The sequence below is a fragment of the Cervus canadensis genome, chromosome 17, assembly GCF_019320065.1.
Source record: "Cervus canadensis isolate Bull #8, Minnesota chromosome 17, ASM1932006v1, whole genome shotgun sequence".
Classification (NCBI taxonomy): Eukaryota; Metazoa; Chordata; class Mammalia; order Artiodactyla; family Cervidae; genus Cervus; species Cervus canadensis.
The window spans coordinates 48,151,472-48,173,610 of NC_057402.1; the positions used below are offsets into that span (position 1 = coordinate 48,151,472).

A 22,139-nucleotide genomic window follows, 5' to 3' on the forward strand; every position below is an offset into this window, starting at 1 on the left:
AGATACTGAAAAATGTTCAAAGGGTGAGGCATTGTTCCTGTGTTCTTGGTTCAAATTTGAGTTAGAAGCTTTGGTTCCCATTCTGAATGAGCAACTTTTCCTTGAATTCAGACTGTCTGGGGATTTTTTGTTCCTCAAATGCATAAAGGATTGTTACCCTGATTTAAGAGGAGATGCAAAATTCTTGCTACTTGAACATACATTGAAAAAGTAACTCCCTAAAGAAGGCTGAGCACTGAAAAAATGATACTTTCAAATTGTGGTGCTGGAGAAGACTCCTGAGAGTCCCTTGGACAGCAAGCAGATCAAACCAGTCCATCCTCAAAGAAATCAACCCTGAATACTCATTGGAAGGACTGATGCTGTAACTCCAATACTTTGACCACCTGATGCAGAGAGACAACTCATTGGAAAAGATCCTGATGTTGGGAAAGACTCAAGGCAAAAAGAGAAGAAGGCAGCAGAGGATGAGCTGATTGGATAGCATCACCAACTCAACGGACATGAATTTGAGCAACCTTTGGGTGATGATGGACAGGGAAGCCTGGCGTGCTGCAGGCCATGGGGTCGCAGAGTCGGACATGACTGAGCGATTGAATTAACAACTGTGTGCTGAGGTTGGACACAGGAACTGCTAAAAGCCTAGCGGAAGAATGCCTGACTCCAACCAGGGGATAGGCTACAGGGTTCCTAGTGGTGACGCTTCCCAGGTTTAACAGTGTCACTCATCAACCAGACCAAGTCCCCAGCTCTCTTTGGGTCAGGTGACAGCAGGAAAGTGAGACAGTCCTGGCAAACCTCTCAACCTTAGCTGACACATACCCTGCCACAGTTGGCCCATTGGTAGGTCACATACCTGTCCCTACAGGCAATCTGCCTTTGAAATCCAGCTGTCACAAACCCGTAAAATATGTATGTGAATCCCCAAATTACATAACACAGATGGAACCACCTCAAACAGTCAGATATAGCAATTCCATGTGGTTCAACTTAAAACACATCAAACTGTACTAGTGGAATGAATACATTTTTAAATACACAGACACAAAAGAATGAATTAAACTATATACCAATAAACATGTGAAAAAGATGTTCAACATTAAATCAGGAAAGTGCAAATCAAAACCACAAGTAACTACGTCACACCTGTCAAAATGGTTATTACCAAAAAGATCACAATAACATATATTGGTGAGGATGTGGAGAAATTGGGACCCTTGTGTAGCCAGTGGGAATGTAAAATGGTGCAGTTTACTGTGTAAAACAATATGAGATCCCTTAAAAAATTAAATGCAGAACTACCACGAGCCAGCAATCCCGTTTTCCTGGGTGTATATCCAGAAGAATCAAAAGTAGAGTCCTGGAGAGATACAGTCGCATTTTTAACAATTTTTTAAAAAATGCTTGTCCATGGATGGCTGGATAAACAAATGATGGCATGTGCATCCAAATGAATGTTACTCAGCCTTAAAATGGAAGGAAATTCTGACACATCCTACAACCTCAGCAATGAACTCTGGGGACATTTTGTTAAATGAAGTAAGCCAGACATAAAAAGGCAAATACTGTAGGATTCCACTTATCATTGTTGAATCATGTCTGACTCTTTGCAGCCCCACAGACTGCAACACACCAGGTTTCCCTGTGCTTCACTATCTCCTGGAGCTTGTTCAAATTCATGTCCATCGAGTCAGATTTCACTTATATGAGGTATCTAATCAAATACACAAAAACAAAGTGGAATGGTAGTTGCCAGGAGCTGAAAGGAGGAGGGTCTGAGGGGTTATTGTTTAATGAGCAGTCTCAGTTTTCTAAGATAATAACAGTTCTGGAGATGAGTTGCATAACAATGTGGGTATGTTTAACACTATTAACTGTACCCTTAAAAATGGTTAAGATGGTAAATTTTAAGCTGTGTATTTTATATTTAAAACTAAAAAAAAATTTTAAGATAAAAAGTGAGTATATAGCTTCAAAGAGAAGCAAGTTGAGTAAACTTGTGCTCTATAAATGATAGGGCAGTTACATAAAAAAATAAACTACATAAATTCAGTAGCTCTAATATTTTCTTGCCACATCCCAAAGCACCATCTTGAAATAAATACACAGGCCTCAAAGGCCTCAGCACCCATCAAGACTTGGTGCCCTGGGGTCCCACAACCCCTCCACCAAGCACCCTCCCACCTCAGCTGGAGGATTCAAAGAAAAGGCCATTTCACCCACTTTTACAGTTGAGTTTTACTCCAGAACAGTTTTACAAAGCTGATTTTAAACCCAGTACATCTCCTCATGTGAACAGCTCCATCCCTCAGCCCAAAGACCAAAGACCCTAAGCAACTGCTCAGCTGTGTGGTGTCAGCTAGGCTTTTAAGGAACCTAGAACAAAGTCCTGGAGGCAGCGGGTCAGTGACTCAGCCAGCTCCCAGAACAGTCTGCGGCCCTACGTTTGCTGTTATGTTTTCAGGAGTGTCTCTCCGTCCCTGGCCCTGCTGCTTTGCTCAGATTGATACAAAATCCATGCAGCACAGGAAGAGGGCCCACAGACTCTGAGCTGTCCTCGGTGGCCCACGTCCCACCTACTGGAGTAGCTACAAGGACAAGTCCTGTCTGAGCAAAAAACGCACAACGTGAGAGAGGTGAGTTAAGTTTTATTTGGGCAAAATGAGGACTGCAGCCCAGGAGACAGCATTCCAGAGCTCTGAGAAACTGCTCTGAGCAGGCAAGGAGTGGAGTCAGGTTATACAGGAGTTTTGAAACAAAGGGCAAGCGGTCTGAACATCAAAATATGATGCTAGTTAAAACCAGAAATCTCAGGTTAAGGAGTTTAGTGCTTTTCTATGTATGGGAAGATGCAAGAGTCTGGGCTCAAGCTGAAATCATTCCTTTGATCTGCGCCTCAGCTCTCTGGGGCCGGTATCCTGTGTTTCACATCCTGAGTTTTCTTAGGGCTCACCTGTAGGGAGTGGCTAGTCTGACGACTGCTAAATAGCAGCTATTCTTTTCAGCAGGTATTCAGTTTCCTCAGGGTTCACCAGTTCACTGTTTAAGGGCTGCAATCTGCAACTGCTGATGACTGTGACTTCCTTTGTTTACTGATAGGGCTGGAAATATTTCATTTCTAGGGGCAAAGCTCTCAAATGGCCCCAGGGTGTGTTCAGGTGTTACTTGGAAGAACCTAACACTAATCCTTAAAGAAAACACAGCTCACAGAGCCTAACCCTGTGAGGTAGGTGGTACCCTTATCCTCATTTTACAGATGAGGGATCAGACTTGAGTGAAGTCACACACTTGCCTAGGTCTCAAAGCTATAAGTGGTGAGTTAAGATGAGGCTCAGAATTTCTGTGTGACTTGAGCTCTCAGGTACCCCAAAACCACAAAACTGGTCCTTAGGGAAAAAGGACAGAGGGGTGGGAGATGAATCGTGACAGAGAACATTTTTAGTAATTTAGAGAAAAACCACCCACTCACCCAACCACAAGTGGCTGGGGGCACCCACCCAAGTGCGGGCACAACTACACAGCTGTCAATGCCCAGTCTAACCCTGGCAGACCTGCCCTCTGCTCCCCTAGAGACCTGTGGTCTTGCTCTCAATAAATAAAGATCCCAGTGGGCAATTCTGCAGAGGGGTCCCAGAATTTAAACTGTACTACTGTTTCTCAGACTTCTGTTTGAGAGCCTAGTGCTGAGTGGGCAGGAGGAATGCCTGACTTGGGTCAAGATACATATGCCAGTCTCCACCCAGAGCTTATCTGCCTTCCCTCCTCCCAGAGCACCTGGGGACTTGCAGGCGAGGACCCAGCTCCCCATGATCTGAGGTCTCTGCTGTCCCGCTGCTGCCAGAGTTCCAGTTCAGAAAGGGACAAAATGGCCTTGGAGTGGCCTTAACTGTATAGCCTCAGGGCATGTTTAATTCTCTTGAAAGTGACTCTGGAGGAAGAGGTAGCTGGTGACAACAGGAAGAAAACTTTGCCCCAGGTCACTGGGTGGAGATAAGAGAACTCTGGAATATTGACACCCCCACCCACCACCAAGGAGGGAGACACGATCCCTTTAGAGAGCACAGCATGAGGGTGGGGGCGGCCGGTGACGTCATCTGTTGGCGCATTCCCTACTTCCGCTGGGCTCCAGCCCACCTGCCATTTTCAGGGCCATTAGCAAAACCACAGGAGTTGGGGAGGGAGGGCTGTGCTGCGGGCAGGTGGTCCCGCTCTTCAGACCCTGGGGGCAGCCAAGCATCCTGCCCCAGGCGCTCTCCCGCTCCCGCTCCCCAAGGGAGCTTCTCCTCCTTCACTCCCGTCTGCCCGGCGCCTCCCCCATGCCTCCGCTGGTGCCCTGGGCCAGGTCCTCCGGCCAGTACTGGTCCTCCATGTACTGCTCCATGTCCGTGCCGCTGTCGGGCTCTCTGTCCTCCGGTGGGGCCCGGAGGCTGCTGGCCACCTGCTGCTCCCACTGCACCTCCACCAGCCGGTAGAGCTCCATGGCTGTCACAGCGTCTTCTACTGACGAGTGCCCGTGCTGGCCCACCTGCGGACGAGAGCCCCCGCGTCACTGCCCGTGGTCCTGGGGGGACGTCAGGCGCCCCAGGCTCTGGGTCCAGGCCCAGGGACGTGTACTCTCAGAACACGGGTGCCCAGCCGGGTTCAGTGAGAAGGCTGTGGGTCCCAGTCATACAGAAGAGCGCAGGAACGCCAGCGATATCACAAGCCATCTCTTTCGCCTATTTCCTTAAATATAAAAACTGGTTTAAAAATCCCTGATTCTGGGCTTCCCGGGTGGCTCAGTGGTAAAGAATCTGCCTGCCAATGCAGGAGACGTGGGTTCATTCCCTAGTCCGGGAAGATCCCACAGGCTGCGGGCTTAGCCCACGCCCTGCAACAAGAGAAATCACTGCATCGAGAAGCCTGAGCACCACAACCAGAGAGTAGCCTCCACTCATCCCAACTGGAGAAGGTCCACAGGCAACAACAAAGATTTACTCGATGCAGTCATATGGAATAAATAAATACATAAAATCCAATTCAGATGGAATAATGAATGTGAAACACAGGAGGAGCAAGAGTGACCAGGTACCCCTGACCACTTCTGGTTGCAAGAGAAGGAATTCTACATGTGAACAAGAGGACAGAAGCAGGAACTGGGTGGGAGATGGATCTAAAGAGAGCAGCCTGGGAGCGGGTGGCTGACGGTCACAACCTACTGGAAAGCAGAAGGGTGGAGAGAAAACACCCAGGGCTGCGTGTACACCCGGGAGTCCCAGGACCAGGCTGGGGAAGCGGCAGGCCCCGCACTGCCTGCCCGTGGCCCCTGTCTCCCCCTCTCCCGCTCCCCTCCGGCCCCACGCACCTGGATCTTCTTGTGCAGCAGCTGCAGGGCCAGGTCCTTAAGAGAGACACGATTCCGGACGTGAAGCCCTGGCTGGCTGAGGAGGCTGGGGACGGAAGTGGTATCCCGGGTCTGGCCCCGAGGGTGGATGTACTTGAGGGCCTGGAAATCGTTGTGCAGGGCATGACCCACCACCACCTTGCCCTTCAGGAGCTTGAGGATCTGTGAACAGAGGAGGAATTAGGAAGGGCCACATCCTGACACCCTGAGCAGTGGTCCAGGGACCCCTCTGGGGGGAGGCAGCATAGACAGGGGTGACCATGGGCCCCACAGTTAATCAGGCTGCTCAGAGTTTGAATGCAGTCCTTGACTCACCACTCACTATCACCAGGGGCCTGTTTAAGCTTCCCCCACACCTTCAAAATGGGAAAGCTGGCAACCGCATTGATCGGATGGCTGTGAGACTAAGGAGCTCTTAGATGGGTAGGTTACCCCAGACAAGCATATTTCCTCCTGGCCCAGCCTCTTCTCAGCCTGGAAGACTTAGCCATGCCCCACCCCCTCCCGCCCACTTCCACCCCCAACTTCCACCAGCTCCTCTCATGGCAGGTCTCAGCTTTAAACAACAGGAGGCCTCCCGGGCTGCCACCAGGACCCCTGCTGTTTTCTCCTTTGGGGGGTTAACCATGTTGTTAAGTACACATTCAGCTCCGCATGGCCTGTTCAGCTGCCCCTCAATGTAAGCTCACTGTAAAATGCAGGGACGTGTGTGCCGAGACTAGCGGTGCCCAGTGACAGCTCTGCTCACAGGAGGCAGTCCGGGCAGACGTGCCAGGTGAAGTCACAGAACTGTGCCAGGCACTGGAGACACGCGACCAAGGACAGCTCTTTCAGCACTAACGCGGCGGTCCCTGTCTTCTGGATTCTGTCCCTTTGTCCCTCTGCTGTCCAGGACTCCCGCCTCTCATCCTCGGAACCTGCTGTCTGGCTCAGCTCAGACCATCTGCTCAGGGTGAGCCTCTCTTTCCTGCCTTCCAAAGGAGGCCACATCCAGGGCCACAGGTCTGCAAACCCCTCAAGCCCTCTTCCCTGGGCTCGCATCTCCTTATCACCCGCTGCCAGCCTCCCCCAGCCACCTCTGCTGGTGACACATGGTTTATCACTAAACTCAGCTTTCATAGCATATGGATAAGGCACATTTAGACTTCAGTGGTAGGGATGGGCCACCACCCCACACACATACACACAAGCCACACGGTGGGAAGGGACCCAGCACACCCCATTCATACTGGCTCGGAGTGTGGGCCGATCCAGCGCGGGCCTGCTCTTGGCAGGCTGAGAGACGTCCCAAAGAGCTGGGGGTCACCACGTCTGCCTTACTGCTGCCTCTATTCCTAACCAGCTCACTTGAAATATCCTTTTAAAAGAAATGCTTATACTGTATCTGCTGTGAAAAAGGAAGACACAAGATGACTTGTTCCAGTATTCCCTAAATCTACCTCATCCCAAGAATAAACCAGAAATGTTAAGTAAGTATAGCTTTGCTACAATGCTTGGTTTAATTAAAAATGCAAAATGGTCCAACGTGGTTGATGTGACGAGAATCATACAAATTTTGCCCTTGATAAACACTGAGTGAATGCAAAAACCATACCCAGCTTAGCAGAGCCACAGGGGAATCACAAAGTGCCCACACCTCGGAAGTCTACCAGCCAGCTTAGCTCACCTGTATGCTGCCCACACCTGGCTTCCCACTTCCTGACTTCAGGTGACACCCTTAACCACCCCACCACAGCACAAGCCACCATCCTCCGGACAGCTACTTCCCTGAGTGCTCCAGGGCTTATCAAGGCAAGTTCAGTTCAGTCACTAAGTCGTGTCTGGGTCTTTTCAAGGCAAGTTCAGTTCAGATCAGTCACCAAGTCATGTCTGACTCCTGACGACCCCAGGGACTGCAGCACATTAGGATTCCCTGTCCTTCACTATCTTCCGGAGTTTGCTCAACAAAGCACCATATCAGTGTATTTATACTTTCCTTAACCACTGAACCTGGGCAAAACTGTGCTTCCACTGTTACTACGTTTCTATCTTTTTATCTGGGGGGTCATTGATAAAGTTAAAATGTTGTGTCTCTAACCCCATTTTCCCCATCAGCTCTGGGGTATTTATCGTGCAGGCTTGTACAACACGATGGTTTTTAGAAACACACATCAGATCCCTCCCAAGACCTAGAGATTTGCAGGATCAGAATCTCTACAGAGAGGATCTGGGACAAGAATCCAAGATTGTTAATAAGGATTTAGGTATATTTCCTATGCTCAAGGATGTTTGGGAGTTCCTGGCATGTTAGTGTGGTCCCAACCACAGATTAATTTTCCTCAAAGCAATGAGTCCCTTGGACAGTAAGGAGATCAAACCAGTCAATCCTAAAGGAAATCAACCCTGAATATCCATTAGAAGGACTGATGCTAAAGCTGAAGCTCCAATACTTTGGCCACCTGATGGGAAGAGCTGACTCACTGGAAAAGACCCTGATGCTGGGAAAGATGGAAGGCAGGAGGAGAAGGGGACGATAGAGGATGAGATGGCTGGATGGCATCACCAACTCAATGGACATAAGTTTCAGTATACTCCGGGAGACGGTGAAGAACAGGGAAGTCTGGCATGCTGCAGTCCATGAGGCCACAAAGAATGGGATACGAATTAGTGACTGAACAACAAAGCAATGAAAAACTAACATAAAAAAATACCAAAAAACACCTGAAGGTGACAGCGCTATGGACCTTACACCTTTTATGCAGACGTAGTACTTTTATAACAGAAGAAGAAAATGTGGAGTTTAAGCTGTTTCCCACCTTGTGGAAACGCCTTTCCACACACACTACCACGCGGGACGGCCAGCAATCGCTCCATGCAGGTAAGGCAGGATTTCTACTCACCCTTTCCTATGGAGAGGAAACCCACTGTTTGAAGAAGCTAAGTAAGGTTCCCAAGGTCTCTCTGCTTCCAGTGGCTACATGTTAACTCAGACCCAGGCTAAGCCCCCTGCCCTGCCCTCACCTCTTTCTGGGCCACCTGGAAGGGGATGGCTTTGCGCATGTGCTGCCGGGTGATGCCGCTCCAGCGCGTGCGGTAGTCCACGATGGGCATCTCAGGCCGGACGTACTTGTCATAGAGGACCTCGCCGTGGTAACTCACTACAGAGCAGCGGGCCAGCTCGCTCACCCGCCCTCGGGGTCCTGTGCCCACCATCTCGCAGTCGATGGCCACGCACTTGCTGGGCAAGGGGCCGGCAGAGTCCCTGAGGGCTGGCTTTCTGCTGCACCCAGCACCTCCAGATTCAGCCCGAGGACGCTGTCTCGCACTGCTGGTGGCTTCTGCGCCTGGCGGGGCCCCGGGCAGCATAGGCAGAGGGGAGGGTCCTGGCTCCGGGCGTGGGCTCAGCAGCCCCTGCTCCTGTAGCAAGGCCTTCCGGGCCATGAAGCGCTGGTGCTGTCGGCTCTTCCTCTTGTGCTTCCTCCGAAGCACATCCTTGGCACTCGGGCTGGCCAGGGAAGGGCTCGGGCACTGCGCTGACTCAGGAGCTTCCTGGGGTACCATCCCCATCTGTGCACCGCTCAGGGCCAGGGAGGCCTGGCAGGTGATCTGCCAACAGGGCAGCAGCCTGGGAGAGAAACAGGGCAGAGGGGCGGGGTGAGGAGTAGGCCCGGCCAGCCTGCCCCTCCACACCCCCTCCCTCCAGCCAGTGCTCAACTGCTGTACAGTGTCTCAAGATCCCAGACAAAGTCAAGAACCTGTATTAATGATAACTGCACTCAGAGAGTCGATATCACCTGCAAAATCACTGTCTTAAGTACTTTACATGGAATCACTCAATCTTTCCAACAATTCAAAAAGGTATTATTATCCGCATATTGTAGGTACTAAAACTGAGGCATCAAGGCTTAGTAATTCATCTAATTAATAAACAGACAAAGGCTGATGTGAACCCAGAACCCAGGCTTTCAGATTCCACGCCATAGCCTACCCCCAACATTGTTAGCTTAAACTAAAAATTATGAAAAACTTTTAGAGAGGTGTTAAGAGAAAATAAACAAAATGAGAAAATAAAGATTACAGAGATGTTACATATATACAAAATCCCATTTTAGATAAACAAACAAAAGCTTTATGCAATGTAAAGGTACAGACCCACAGTAGAACCTAGAGAAACTATTTCACAGGAAGCCCACAACAGTTGTATTTTTGTTATGTGTTAACCAAAATGACATATCTATTATATGACTTTCTAATTCACTCATCATAACACTGTCTACAAACCTTTAACATAGTTGGATTTGTAGTTTAATCATGGAGGCCTACAGGCATAGGTGTGCTGGTAAACCAGCTCAAATCTAAAAAGGAGAAACAGAAAAAAGCCCTGATTTAAAGTGCTGTAGACTTCCGTGGTACCTCCTCTAAGCTCTCCATGCCTGAATGCTGGGTTGACAGGAGATGCTATCACACACCATGCTCACAGGAAATAGTTGTTTGTTCACGCAGGTTTACAAACCCCATGCAGTAAGACCGGCATCTTCCCAGTCGTCAAGGATGTAGCTTGGGAAGCCTCATCTCATTTGCTGTGCTAAGTCAGCTGGTAGATTTTGAACAGACCAGAAAACGAGTGCTTTGAAGCAGGCAGAGCAGGGACTAACTCAGCTCAGAGTAAGTACCTAACCAATTCAGGTTCTTTGCATGTAAAATGGAAAGAACCCACCCTTCCCTTGTGAAGAGGAAATGGTAAAATCCATGTGTGCTAGGATTTGCATGTATTTTTTAAAATTATTATTATTTTAAAAGTCACTGAAGTATAATTGATTTACAATGTTGTATTAATTTCAGCTGTATAACAAAGTGATTAGTTACACACACACACACACATATTCCTTTTCATGTGCTTTTCCATTATGATTTATCACAGGATATTGAACATAGTTTCCTGTGCTATACAGGGGGCTTCCCCAGTGGGCCAGTGATAAAAAAAAATCCACCTGCAACGCAGGAGGCGAGGGTTCTATCCCTTGGTCATGAAGATCCCCTGGAGGAGGGCATGGCAATCCACTCCAGTATTATTGCCAGGAAAATCCCATGGACAGAGGAAGCTGGTGTGCTGTAGTCCTTGGGGTCAGAAAGAGGTGGACATTACTGAGCAACTGAGCAGCAGCAGCAGTGCTATACTTGTTTATCCATCCCACATGTAATCACTTGCTAATCCCAAACTCCCAATCCTTCCCTTCCCCACCCCATTATTTCAGTCTCTTGGTTCATTAATCCGTCTTTCATCTAGACTGTATACTTTGATGTAGCCTTTAAAATCTTTATAGGTGACCAATTTTAGTTGCAACTGTATTCATGAAAATGCTATTCCTAGTATATCTGATTAAAATTGAGCTGCTCATCCTTAACTCCTGAATCAACTATTCTTCATAGTATCAAAGGGATTTTCTGTGGAGTCAGCACACAGTATCATATCCTAGGCTTTCCACTGGTTAGTATATGTTGGTATTGTGGCCAAATCCCCATTATGCTACATATTTACATTTATTATATGTATATATTATAAACCCCTGCATACACCCACACATACACATAAATATATGAAAGGACCCGTGACTGTCACCAGGCCAGGTATTTAAAAAGCAGAAGCGCTAAGTTAGAGAAGGCCTGGCAGTGAAGGAGACACTTTGAAGGGTTTCAGAAAGTTCTACCAGTCAGCCCAGGAAGGAAAGGGCATGCAGACAGAGAAAAATATGGACACAAAGTCCAAGAGGTGGGACAGATTCATGGTGGGAAAGCAAGGATTTGGGTGCAGCAACTGGAAGAAAGGAGGTAGGGGGCGAGGAGACAGGGACAATAAGAGAGAACTGTCCCTGGAGAAAAGTCAAAGTTGGGGCTTCATCCAAAGGTGGTGGGAACCATCAATCTCCAGAGTTCTAGGGAGAGGGGGACAGGATCACAACTGCCTTAAAGGAAGAAACCTGGAGAAAGAACATAGAGTCTGTGCAAGGGCAGCAGAGATTAAGAGAAATGGGAGGAGAGATGCTACCAATGGTGATTAAGCGAGATTAAGAGAAATGGGAGGGGAGATGCTACCAATGGTGATGCTACCATTTGAGCCAGAGGGGAGTCTCTGTGACCCATCCTCTCTCTGCTTCCTGATCCCTTCCCCCAAGAACTCTTCTTTTTAAAGGGGCTCTCAACTATAATCAACTTCTTCATATTCACAAGTCACCTACTGAGGCTGACAGATACAGAACCTCAACTTGCCTCACCCCAGTAATGGGGAGAATGACATCTAAGAAGACAGAGATCCTCTAATAACTGCCTTCTGTAGGGGAGGAGGGACCTTGTCCTTCTCTGAGATGACTAAGGACCCTGTAAGGTCAGAAGCTGAGGCCAGGACTAGGGTCAATGGCCTCTCTAAACCTGTTGACAAGGTATCAAAGAAGCCAGAAATTGGTGGCATGGTGGTAAATAATTCACCTGCCAGTGCAGGAGACGCAGGATCCCTGGGTCGGGAAGATCTCCTGGTGAAGGAAACAGCAACCCACTCCAGTATTCTTGCCTGGGAAATCCCATGGACAGAGGAGCCTGGAGGTCCATGGGGTCGCAGAGTCATATGCAGGAGAGGAAAAAAAAAAGGTCTCAGTGGCTCTTTGTTCCAAGAAATAAAAGCAGTCCTCTTCTACATGTCCTGACCTAGCTGACACATCAGAACCAACAATTAATCATCAAGGGCACACAGTCCTCATCTTGGGCTGCCACATGGAGCTCAGTGAAGCCAGGGAAAAGCGAAGGCTCAAACAACAAATTTTTCAGTGAAACAAACAAATCTCTCTCCAGCCCAGAGCCAACATCTGAATCAGCAGCCACCAGGCCTTTGGGCAAAGGAACGGCAAAGTCAGAATCGCCAGTGGCCTCAGGGCCACCAACTTGCTGGCTATCAGGAAAATGGGCAGTTCTAGACCCTGCTCTGGCACTAAAGAGCTGGATGAACAGGACCAAGACACTGTCTCCTAACTCAGGGGTCCCCAACCTCTGGGTCACAGACCAGTACCTCCTGTCAGATCAGCAGCCCCATTAGATTAGAAAGAGACATAACGCACTTGAATCATCCAGAAACCATCCGTCCCGCCTTCCCAGTCCATGGAAAAATTTGTCTTCCACGAAACCGGTCCCTGGTGCCAAAAAAAGTTAGGGCTGGCTGACCTAACTTAAAACTAGGGTTTATTAACCCCAGCGTCGAATTAGGTTAGGGACCTCCACAAAGCAGTTCATTATTAGAAACAATGAAGACGTCTGTTTAAAAAGTCTGATTTCCAGGCCTACCCCCACACCTTAACCGCCATTTGGGGAAAAGGGCTCTGGAATCTGTATTTCAAAGACTGCACGGCCCCGCCCCCCTCCTCCCCCCCCCCGCAACAGGACGGTAACAATCGCCGGAATTTGAGAAAAGCTGACTCGATGAGATCCCCTGTGCTACTGAAAAGTTAAAACAAGACGAGAAAGTCCGAGGAGAGCCTGTTCATTCTCTCGCGGCCGCCGGCGTTCCCGGGGAGTGACGTGCGGAAGGCCCGGCCTCACCAGGGAGGGACTGAGGCACTGGTCACTCAGGGGTCGAGACTGCCCGGCCAACACCCACCAGGCCGGGCCCCACTGCCCAGCGCCGCCCACTCAGGCCTGAGACCCCAGAGCAGGGCGCGATGCGGGCCAGGAGGCGCCCCGGACCGGGCCTGCACTCCTGGGGCCCCGGGAGCCGAGCCGGCCCGGCCGGGAGTCCCCCTGCCACAAGTCGGGGGCGGACACACCTCGCGGGGCCCCTCCGCAGCCTGGACATGTCGCACCAGCCCGCCCCACCCCGTGGTCCCCGGCAGTCCCCGAGATTACCTGAAAGCCCCGCGAGTCTCCTCACGCCAGCACGTGGCGTCCAGGCAGCCGGCAGCTGCTACACGCCCGGGCAAGCCCCGCTGCGGCCACCCGCCTATTGGCTAGCTGGACGGCAGCGCCCGCCTAAGGCCTCTTCTGATTGGTCGGAAGCCTGGCTCGCTGCCGGTTGGCACTTGGGAGCATAAGGGGCGGGAACTCCTAGAGGGGCGTGGTTTGTGCCCAGGCTGGCCCCGCCCGCGGAAAATTTTAAAGCCGACTGGAGGGGACTGGCCTTTTTTCTCGCCAGGGTCCGCTCCCACCTAGGTCCCCAGGCTCCAATTCATCCCCCTCCCTGGGTGGGGATGTGGACTCTTATGGGCTCCGTGCCACTAAAGGCAGAATGACTTATGGAGTACACACCCGCAGTTGCAGAAGGTGGCCCCTACCTCCTCCGGTGTTAAGGAGACTGGCTGAAATAATATACCTGATGAGCACCAAGGAAAGATTTTTAAAAATTAGGACTGCTCCTTCGGTGCTATTTTTTTCATAGATCCTTTTGCAGTACTTTATTCATAAGTAATAAGTTCCTAGTATGGGCTCCGCAATGGGATACATAGAATAAACACCATCAGTGGAGATACTACTTGCTCACAGTGGCACAGTAACAGAGGTTAACAGCTAACTTACTGCAACGTGAATAATAAAAACAATAATAAAAAGCGTGCTTTTATTACTGAGCATTAACAATATGCCAGGCAATACACCCATTTAGTCTGACTAACTCTTTGATATATTATTTCTGTTTTACAGTTAAGGAGATTGACATTTAAGGAAATTAAGGGAAAACAGCTCGAATCCAAACTAAGAACCTTGCCTAAGAAGTCAGATTCCTTCTAGCTCCATTTTGCAATCAGCAGTGGCATTGCAAGGTAACCAGAGGCTCAGGGGTACATGGGCCTATTTCTGACCAGAATACAGATTTAAGGGGAGCGGGACAAAGGATAAGGCCACTAGAGAGATAAGCATTCCTACGTGGATTCCTGAAGGTTTGGGGGAGCTGGAAAGAGTTTCAGCCAGAGTTGGTTCACCAGCAGATTTACATTTGGGGGAGCTCACTCTGGCTGCAATATGAGAGGAACGGACCATGCCTGGAGAAAGAGGAGTGGGAGCAGGGTGACTGTGGACAGTGAGGCAGGATAAGATCCTGGTGGCCAGAGTGATGCATGCGTGCGTGCCTGCTCAGTTGTGTTCGACTCCTTGGACCCCATAGACTGTAACCCACCAGCTCCTCTCTCCAAGGGGTTTCCCAGGCAAGAATACTGAAGTGGGTTGCCATTTCCTTCTCCAGAGATCTTCCCGACACAGGGATCAAACCTGCATCTCTTGTATCTCCTGCCCTGGCAGGCAAATTCTTTACCACTGTGCCATGTGGGCAGACCAGGCAGAGTGCTAGGCGGGGAGGATGAAGAGCTTGGGACAGAATCCTGAGCTCCTTAGGAGGCAACATTGAGACGACAGACAGAGGGAAGGAATGCAGAGCAGCTGTTTTCAGAGGCAACTTTGTCATAGGCAACTCTGGTGACAAGAAAGGTTTTAAGAGAGTCAGTTATCAGATCCTTGATTCCCATGGGACTAGACCTGGGACTGGAACTGGAGTCTTTAAAGCCCAGCTTCCCTCTCCCCTTGTATAACCAGCTGTCTCCCACCTTACAAAGGAAAGTCACACACACCCAGTCTAGGCTTTGCTCTGCAAAATTACCCTGGGAAATAAAGGCATCTCTGGGGGAGGAAGAAAAATAAGACTGTTCTAAATATGAATTGGGCTTCCCAAGTGGCTCAGCAGCAAGGAATCACCTGTCAAGCAGGAGACATGGGTTCTATCACTGGATCAGGAAGATCCCCTGGAGAAAGAAATGGCAACCCACTCTAGTATTCTTGCTGGGAAAATCCTATGGACAGAGGTCCATGGGGTCACAAGAGAGTTGGACATGACTTGGCAACTGAACAGCAATAACAATGGGTTATTATTGAGGACTGGCAAGAAACCCTTCTACAAGTCTGTTGGTTTCTGATTCTTTGCTCTCACTATGACCCAAGGAGGATTTAATCATTTTGTCAGCTAATAGGTCATTAAAAATATTGTTTTGAGGCTGGGTAATTATCAGGAATCAAAAGAACTGAGACATTGCTAGGAAAACCTCCTTCCACTTCTGTCTTTTACCTGAACAATGTTTATCAGTGCTTATATCCTTAAAAACAAAACAGAAGGCCCAACTCTTTCTCATTCTAGCAAAAAGTATATTCATCCCTGGTTTTATAAACTTAATGGAAAAAATAACTGGTTCACTCTATCTCCTAAAGGGACACATTTCCGATGGCATTTCTAGTGAAAATTTACTTTTTATGTTTAAAGATTATTGCTCGTACAACGAAATGCTGTGTATTTATCATTTGCTCATTTACAATACAAATAATTGCAACAATATCTCAGTCTGGAAGGAAAAAATATGACACTTAGACCCCTATGGGTCACAAGACAGAAAAAAAGAATCACACTTGGAACCTTTATGGTCACAAGACATTTTTCTAGTGTTAACAAGTTCAAATGGATGTCCATAATTTTGTGGCATTAAAATGTGATCAGGTTCTCCAGAAAATATTGCCAAACATGAAAATATGATGCTAGGATAAACCACCATAGCAGAAGGTGAATGGAAATATAAATTGAAGAAGAACAAAGAATGTTGCACATAAATAAAAAAACAAATCCAGATTAAGCAAACAGAAACTTTTTGAAAGGATTAGGGGGGTGGATGGTTGGGAGGGGAGATTTATTGCAATAGAGAAAATGCTCTGCTAATTCTCAAGAGTTAGGCAAAAAGAGTTTTCTTTTATAAGGAGGAGAAAACAGGACCAGAAAGAATACATTGTGGAAGCAAGAGTGACCAGATTCTTTTATATCAGTAGATACTAGATTTGGAGATTGTTTTACCCTGACGCCAGCCTATTCTCTGGAGGAGTCCAGAGGGATTATAAACTGGCTCTGGGTGGGCCAAGGTTCAAGGGACCTGAGGGGAGAAAAAAGCTTAACCAATGTTTGGTCATAAACATTTTATTCCAATTGATCCATAAGTCCAACAGTTTAGTTAATCACGAATGAGGCAAAGAATAGGAATTTGGAGTGGCGGTGCCAGGACTCAATCTAGGAGTCATATGGGGCACTGTATTTCTTTGCAGTAACTATTTTCTGGAACACAAAAGGATAGGGGAAATTTCTTCACCATCGATATTTTCCAGGAGCACAGGGCTCAGATAAAATTTAACATTGTCAGTAAGAGTTTTTTCATGTATTTAAAAAAAAATGGTTAATGTTGTTATCAAACTGCTACGATATATACAGCAGTTTGAAAAAAATCTTTAAAATTTTTTAAAGATTTTTTTTTTTTACACAGACCATTTGAAAATTCTTATTAAATGTGTTACAATATTGCTTCTGCTGTTTATGTTCTGGTTTTTTGGCCACTAGGCATATGGGATTTTAGCTCCCCAGCCAGGGATCAGACCCAAACCCCCTGCACCGGAAGACTAAGTCTTAACCACTGGACCTCCAGGGAAGTCCCTGTTGTCCACTCTCTCCGTCACATCCAACTCTTTCGGACCCTGTGGACCATAGCACGCCAGGCTTCCCTGAATTCCACTATCTCCCGGAGTTTGCTCAAACTCATATCCATTGAGTCGGTGATGCTATCCAACCATCTCATCCCCTGCCTCCCTCTTCTCCATTTGCCTTCAGTCTTTCCCAGCATCAGGGTCTTTTCCCATGAGTCGGCTTTTCACATCCGGTGGCCAAAGTATTGGAGCTTCAGTTTCAGCATCACTCCTGCCAGTGAATACACTTTTTTTTTTTTGTCAATATTTACAACACAGCCTTTGTAACCATCAAGACGTATGACAAAATATTATCAAGCAAAAAAGTTGAAAGTCCACAAGTATACAAAATGGATGGCCCAATACTGGCATATCTTGTTTGTGAATAGCAATACATCCAACTCCAAACTTTAGGGCCCTCACCCTCCCATTCCTTAAATGAAACTACCTCCTCCTTCCACAAAGAATGGGGCTCCTCTATAACAGACCGCTTTGAGCTGGGCTTGATGAGGGAAAGCCCATGATCCAAGTCCTGTCCTTTCTCCCTCTATCTTGTCAATCAAGAAGCTCTTGAGACATATGACTTGACTTGTGTTTGGCCCTTACAAATCAATATGTCACACTCTTGAAGCACCATTCTGCCTTCCTTGCCTGCTTATTTTTCTTTTTAAGACTTTTTCTTTTTTTATGTGGACCATCTTTAGAGTCTTTATTGAATTGGTTACAATGTTGCTTCCATTTTATGTTTTGGTTTTTTTGGCTGCAAGACATGTGGGATCTCAGCTCCCTGACCAGGGATTGAACCCACACCCCCTGCGTTAGAAGGCGAAGTCTTAACCGCTGGACCACCAGGGAAATCCCTCATGCCTGTTTTGAGGACTATCCAGGATGCTATGGGGATTCCCATGTGGCTGGACCCGGTGCAGACAGGAGGGTGGGCACCCATCCAGCCATTGTTTGCACCAGTGGTTCTCTAAGCGTTGTCTTCAACCAGCAGCCTACACATCACCTGGAAACAGGTTGGACCCACCGACTTAGAAATTCAGGGGTGGGTGGGGCCCAGGCGGTCTGTGTTTTAACAACCTGATTAACAGCTTCCTGATGCATCCTCAAATTTAAAATCCTATGTATTAGAGGGTATGAAGCTGGCACAACTCTGGGAACTTACTCATTCTATTCAAGCACACTCCTGCTCTACTAGCATTCTTAATCCAACAGTGACTTTGGACCTATCTGGATACAGCTTGCCACCAAGACAACTGTGGTACCTTTATACCTTCCTCTGATTTCAGATGCGAGCAGCAGTAAGCGGCAGCGAGTGGTAGCTGGAAGCAAGGTCTTAGTTTTCCAGCCAGGGAGTCCTACCCACTGGACCACAGGGGCCAGCAGTTAGCGCTAAGGTCCCTAGTCTTGCCTGCCTACTGAAGAATGAATTCAGGCGAGGAGACAGAAGGTAAGGAGTAAAGTAGAACGTTTATTGAAAAGAAAAGTACATGCCAAAAGACACCTGGGTGAACTCAGAAAGACAGCCGCACCTTTGAAGTTTGAATCCTTTATAAATAAGGGGACAGTTTTCTAGGTCTTTGTCTTCCCACAGGCCAATCATCTTGCTTTGTACCACCTGCCTCACTCTGGTTAATTTGTCTCAGGACCCTCCCCTGGGGTGCGCACACACACCTTACTAAGATGGATCTCAAAGTGAAGGCTTCTGGGAGGAGCAAAACTCATTATGGCCTGGAATTACCCTCTGACTTTTGACTCCAAGGAACCTTTCTGCCCATGTGTAGTATTTCCCTTATCCTTTACTCAGAGTTTTTGCCTCTCTTTATCCTTGCCATGATTATTCCTTTGAGGTGTTTACAAGAGACGAGGACTGGCCATTGACCCTGTTTTGTTGCTACTTCCATTTCCGAGAGCAAACAGGGAGCTGATTGTAAATTCCTCTACTGGAGCCCACCTATCGCAGGAAATGCAAAGAGGAGGCTGGCTGATTTGGAATTTCCCAACCTAGAGCCCATCTATCTCCTACCTCACCCCCAACTCCTGAGATTTCCCAGTATTTTTAGAACCATGTCAAGTCTCACATGACTGATTTTTCATTTATTTATTTATCTTTGGCAGTGCTGCGTCTTTGCTGCTGTGAGGGCTTTCCTCTACTTGCAGCAAGTGGAGGCTACTCTCTAGTTGAGGTGCTCAGGCTTCTTGTTGCAGTGGCTTCCCTCGTGGGGAGCACAGGCTCTAGGGTATTCAGGCTTCAGTAGCTGCGGCTCTTGGGCTCTAGAGCACAGGCTCAGTAGTTGTGGTACAGGGGCTTAGTTGTTCCATGGCTTGTGGGATCTTCCAGAATCGGGGATCGAACCTCTGTCTCCTGCATTGGCAGGCGGATTCTTTCCCACTGAGCCCCCAGGGAAGCCCCACATGACTTATTTTTAATAGAAAACTGGCACGGTTTGATCCAGGGGAATTTTATTCTCCACCATTAGTTTTTCCATTCTAGACTCCATTTTCTTCACTTACAAAATTCATCTGTAATTATTCCTCAGTTTTGACTGAACATTGCAATTGCCTGCGGAGTTTTAAAAAATGTTGACACTTGGGTGACACCCCCAAGATTCCGATGTGACTAGCCCGCAACGTGAACTGAACTTTGGAGATTTTTTAAAGCTCACCGGGTGGTTGTAGTTTGCAGCCAAGACTGAGAATGGGTGCTAAAGCGCAGACATCTGAAGAACCCAGCAGAGGGCGCTGCCTCCCTGCTCATCCTTGGAAACGCGCGCGCACATCGGGCTGCTAGCTACAAAAAACCCGGGCGATGCAGTTAAGGTAAGGGACCCCAGATATCTGATCCTTGGCTCAAGAGCCATTTTGTATTCTGAGACTCCTAGAAAGTTACCTTAAGAAGTAATAAGCTGTCTGTTTTCCTGAGTAACTTAGAGGTAAGTCAGACAACCCAAGTCTTGGTTTCTGCATTTTTAAAATGGGAAAGTGCGGGAAGGGGAAGGGAAGGTGGGAGACTTGGTCTATAGTCGTTCTTTAGATATATATTGAGCCTCCTGAAGTGGGAAAAATACTGATCTGGGGGGAAGGATAAACATTTAAATGGGATCCCTGAGTTGGGAAGATCCCCTGGAGAAGGAAATGGCAACCCCCTCCAGTATTCTTGCCTGGGAAATCCCATGGACAGAGGAGCCTGGTGGATCACAGCCCATGGGGTCACAGAGAGTCAGATGTGACTTACACTTTCAATACATGGTGGATCTCATTTGTTCCTAGTTCAAGGAAGGGGACCTGTGGGTACCCTCAGATACCAGAAGAGACAAACTATGAAAGAAGAAGCCAAGAGACTAGTGTTGAGTATTTACACGTGCCATTATATATTATGACACCTCTCTTGATTATCATAACCTAGCAAGGTGGATATGATCCGTTCCATTTTATAATTAAGGCATCTGAAGCTCAGAGATGTTAAGTCACACATCTCTTTGATGCCTCAAAGTCACGCAGCTACTAAGTGATGCACCGAGGATTGGAACTGGGGTGTCTGACTTGGAAGCCAGGCATCCCTACCCAACCCCCTAGGAAGTGCCTAACTCCTGTTTTGTACCTTGCCCCATAGCAACAGCAGCACTCTCGTCCATCTCTCAAATCAGGAAAACACCCACGACCCCCACCCCCCTGCCCCCACCAGATGTTTGTTTCACAGAGGCAGGATCTCTCTCCCATCTGTCTCCATAGCAGCCCTGGATTCTGAACACTGCCTGGGAGAGATTTGATCCCTCTCCTCTCCTGGTTCTCCACCTCTGCCCCCTTCTACCCAGTCCAGCCCCCTTTTCTCCAGTGAAGGACACGCACCTGCTGAGTGACAACAATTTGCAGCCTTCCCAAGTGTGAATGAGATTTCTAATAGGACTGACTGCCCACCTGCTTCAGGCAGGATTGGAATAAAGAGAATTCAAGAGGCAGGAAATGGGCACTAGAAAAGCCAATTCAAAGGAGCTGAGACAGTGACCACAGCAACCTCTGGATAGATGTGAAGGACTAATTGGTTCAGAGAGGTTAAGTGCCCGGCCAAAAGTCACACAGCTGGCACATGGCAGAGGTAACGTGAGCTCAGCAGTGATTGAAATTTTAGGGTTCCCTAAAGGAGTACAACTCACAACCCAATTTAAATTGGCAAGATGTGTTAGTGTTCTTAAAAAAAAAAAAAAAAAAGACTTTCCGAGAGTCTTTTTGACTCCTGAGGCTGCTGACCAACACTTCCCTTTTCTGACCCAAGGATCCCAGGAATGCCTCCTCCAGGGTGGAAAGGAGGCAGGGAATATACTTAGAAAGGACTTTGGTGGTGGTGTTCAGTCGCTAAGTCTCATGTCCAACTCTTTGCAACCCCATGGACTGCAGCATGCCAGGCTCCTCTGTCCATTATCCCCCAGAGTTAGCTCAAATTCATGTCCACTGAGTCAGCGCTGCTATCCAACCATCTCATCCTCTGCCACCCCCTTCTCCTTTTACCTTCAATCATAGAAAGGACTGAGGAGGACGTTTGAGTTGGCTGGCTGAAAAATGTGTCCTCATGGAGAGAATCATCACTGGAACTTGGCAACCATCCCAGGGCAAGGCAACACCTACCGCCCCCCCCCCCCCCCCCCCCCCCCCCCCCCGCCCCACCGCCCTCCACCCACAGAGACACAAAGGCTGGGAAATGGTTTTGATGACCACTGCTTCTGCCACAGTGGGGGGCTGCTGTCCAGGCTCAGTTGGAGTCGTGAGCGTCCTCACCTCAGTTTTCCCCTGGTGATGCGTCTGGACTAAGCAGTGCAGAGGCAGATTCCGGGATCGAGAAGAAGGTCTGTCCACACAAGTCCACTCTCTCCCCCCGGTAGGCAAGGCGAGGTGCAGGCGGGCCAGGGCCAGGCGTGTCCTCCAGGGGACCGCCAGCACAACAGCATCGCAGGCACCAAGGTCATGAGCACGTGCCCCTTGTGGAGGATGGAGACCTTGGCCACCCCTCGCCCCACAATATAGTCAGTTCTTGTTTCTGGAAGAGTCTGCCTGAAGCGTGCCACCCAGGGCGGGTGCTCAGGGTAGTTTCGGAGATGCTTGCTAGGAGACAGGGAAGGTACAGGAAGAACATAACGGAAGGACAGCCGCAAAGGGCGTGCCCGGCCCCCGCCCCCTCCCCGGCTGCAGTGGCCGGCACCATGCGGCAGACTGGGACTTGTTGTTGAGCGCAGGAGACAACAACAAAATCACTAGTCTTCCAGAC

At 48.5% G+C, this 22,139-nt stretch overlaps 1 protein-coding gene across 5 annotated transcripts; it reads right to left on the reverse strand.

The window, feature by feature from the left end:
* Positions 1 to 2,218: 2,218 nt before the first annotated feature.
* On the reverse strand, positions 2,219 to 13,336 carry AEN (apoptosis enhancing nuclease). Of its 5 annotated transcripts, none has more exons than XM_043490289.1 (5): positions 13,250 to 13,324; positions 9,644 to 9,717; positions 8,384 to 8,987; positions 5,345 to 5,545; positions 2,219 to 4,525 (listed from the first exon to the last, which is right to left on the reverse strand). In XM_043490289.1, exons 3-5 carry the CDS (start codon positions 8,927 to 8,929, stop codon positions 4,289 to 4,291), a joined length of 984 nt encoding a protein of 327 aa, XP_043346224.1. In that variant the 5' UTR covers positions 8,930 to 8,987; positions 9,644 to 9,717; positions 13,250 to 13,324; the 3' UTR covers positions 2,219 to 4,288. The 5 variants fall into 5 exon arrangements, with proteins under 5 accessions (XP_043346224.1, XP_043346226.1, XP_043346227.1 ...); XM_043490291.1 differs by lacking the exon at positions 13,250 to 13,324 and adding an exon at positions 11,846 to 11,893; XM_043490292.1 differs by lacking the exon at positions 13,250 to 13,324 and adding an exon at positions 10,354 to 10,375.
* Positions 13,337 to 22,139: the final 8,803 nt, after the last annotated feature.

What these genes read in the sequence shown, in the direction of transcription:
- AEN (XM_043490290.1), bottom strand. Translation starts at nt 8,929, where the DNA reads ATGGGGATGGTACCCCAGGAAGCTCCTGAGTCAGCGCAGTGCCCGAGC. An exon ending in TCCAGGTGGCCCAGAAAGAG is followed by an intron (nt 5,546 to 8,383) that starts GTGAGGGCAGGG and finishes CTCTGTTCACAG; the next exon opens with ATCCTCAAGCTCCTGAAGGG. An exon ending in TGCTGCACAAGAAGATCCAG is followed by an intron (nt 4,526 to 5,344) that starts GTGCGTGGGGCC and finishes TCTCGTCCGCAG; the next exon opens with GTGGGCCAGCACGGGCACTC.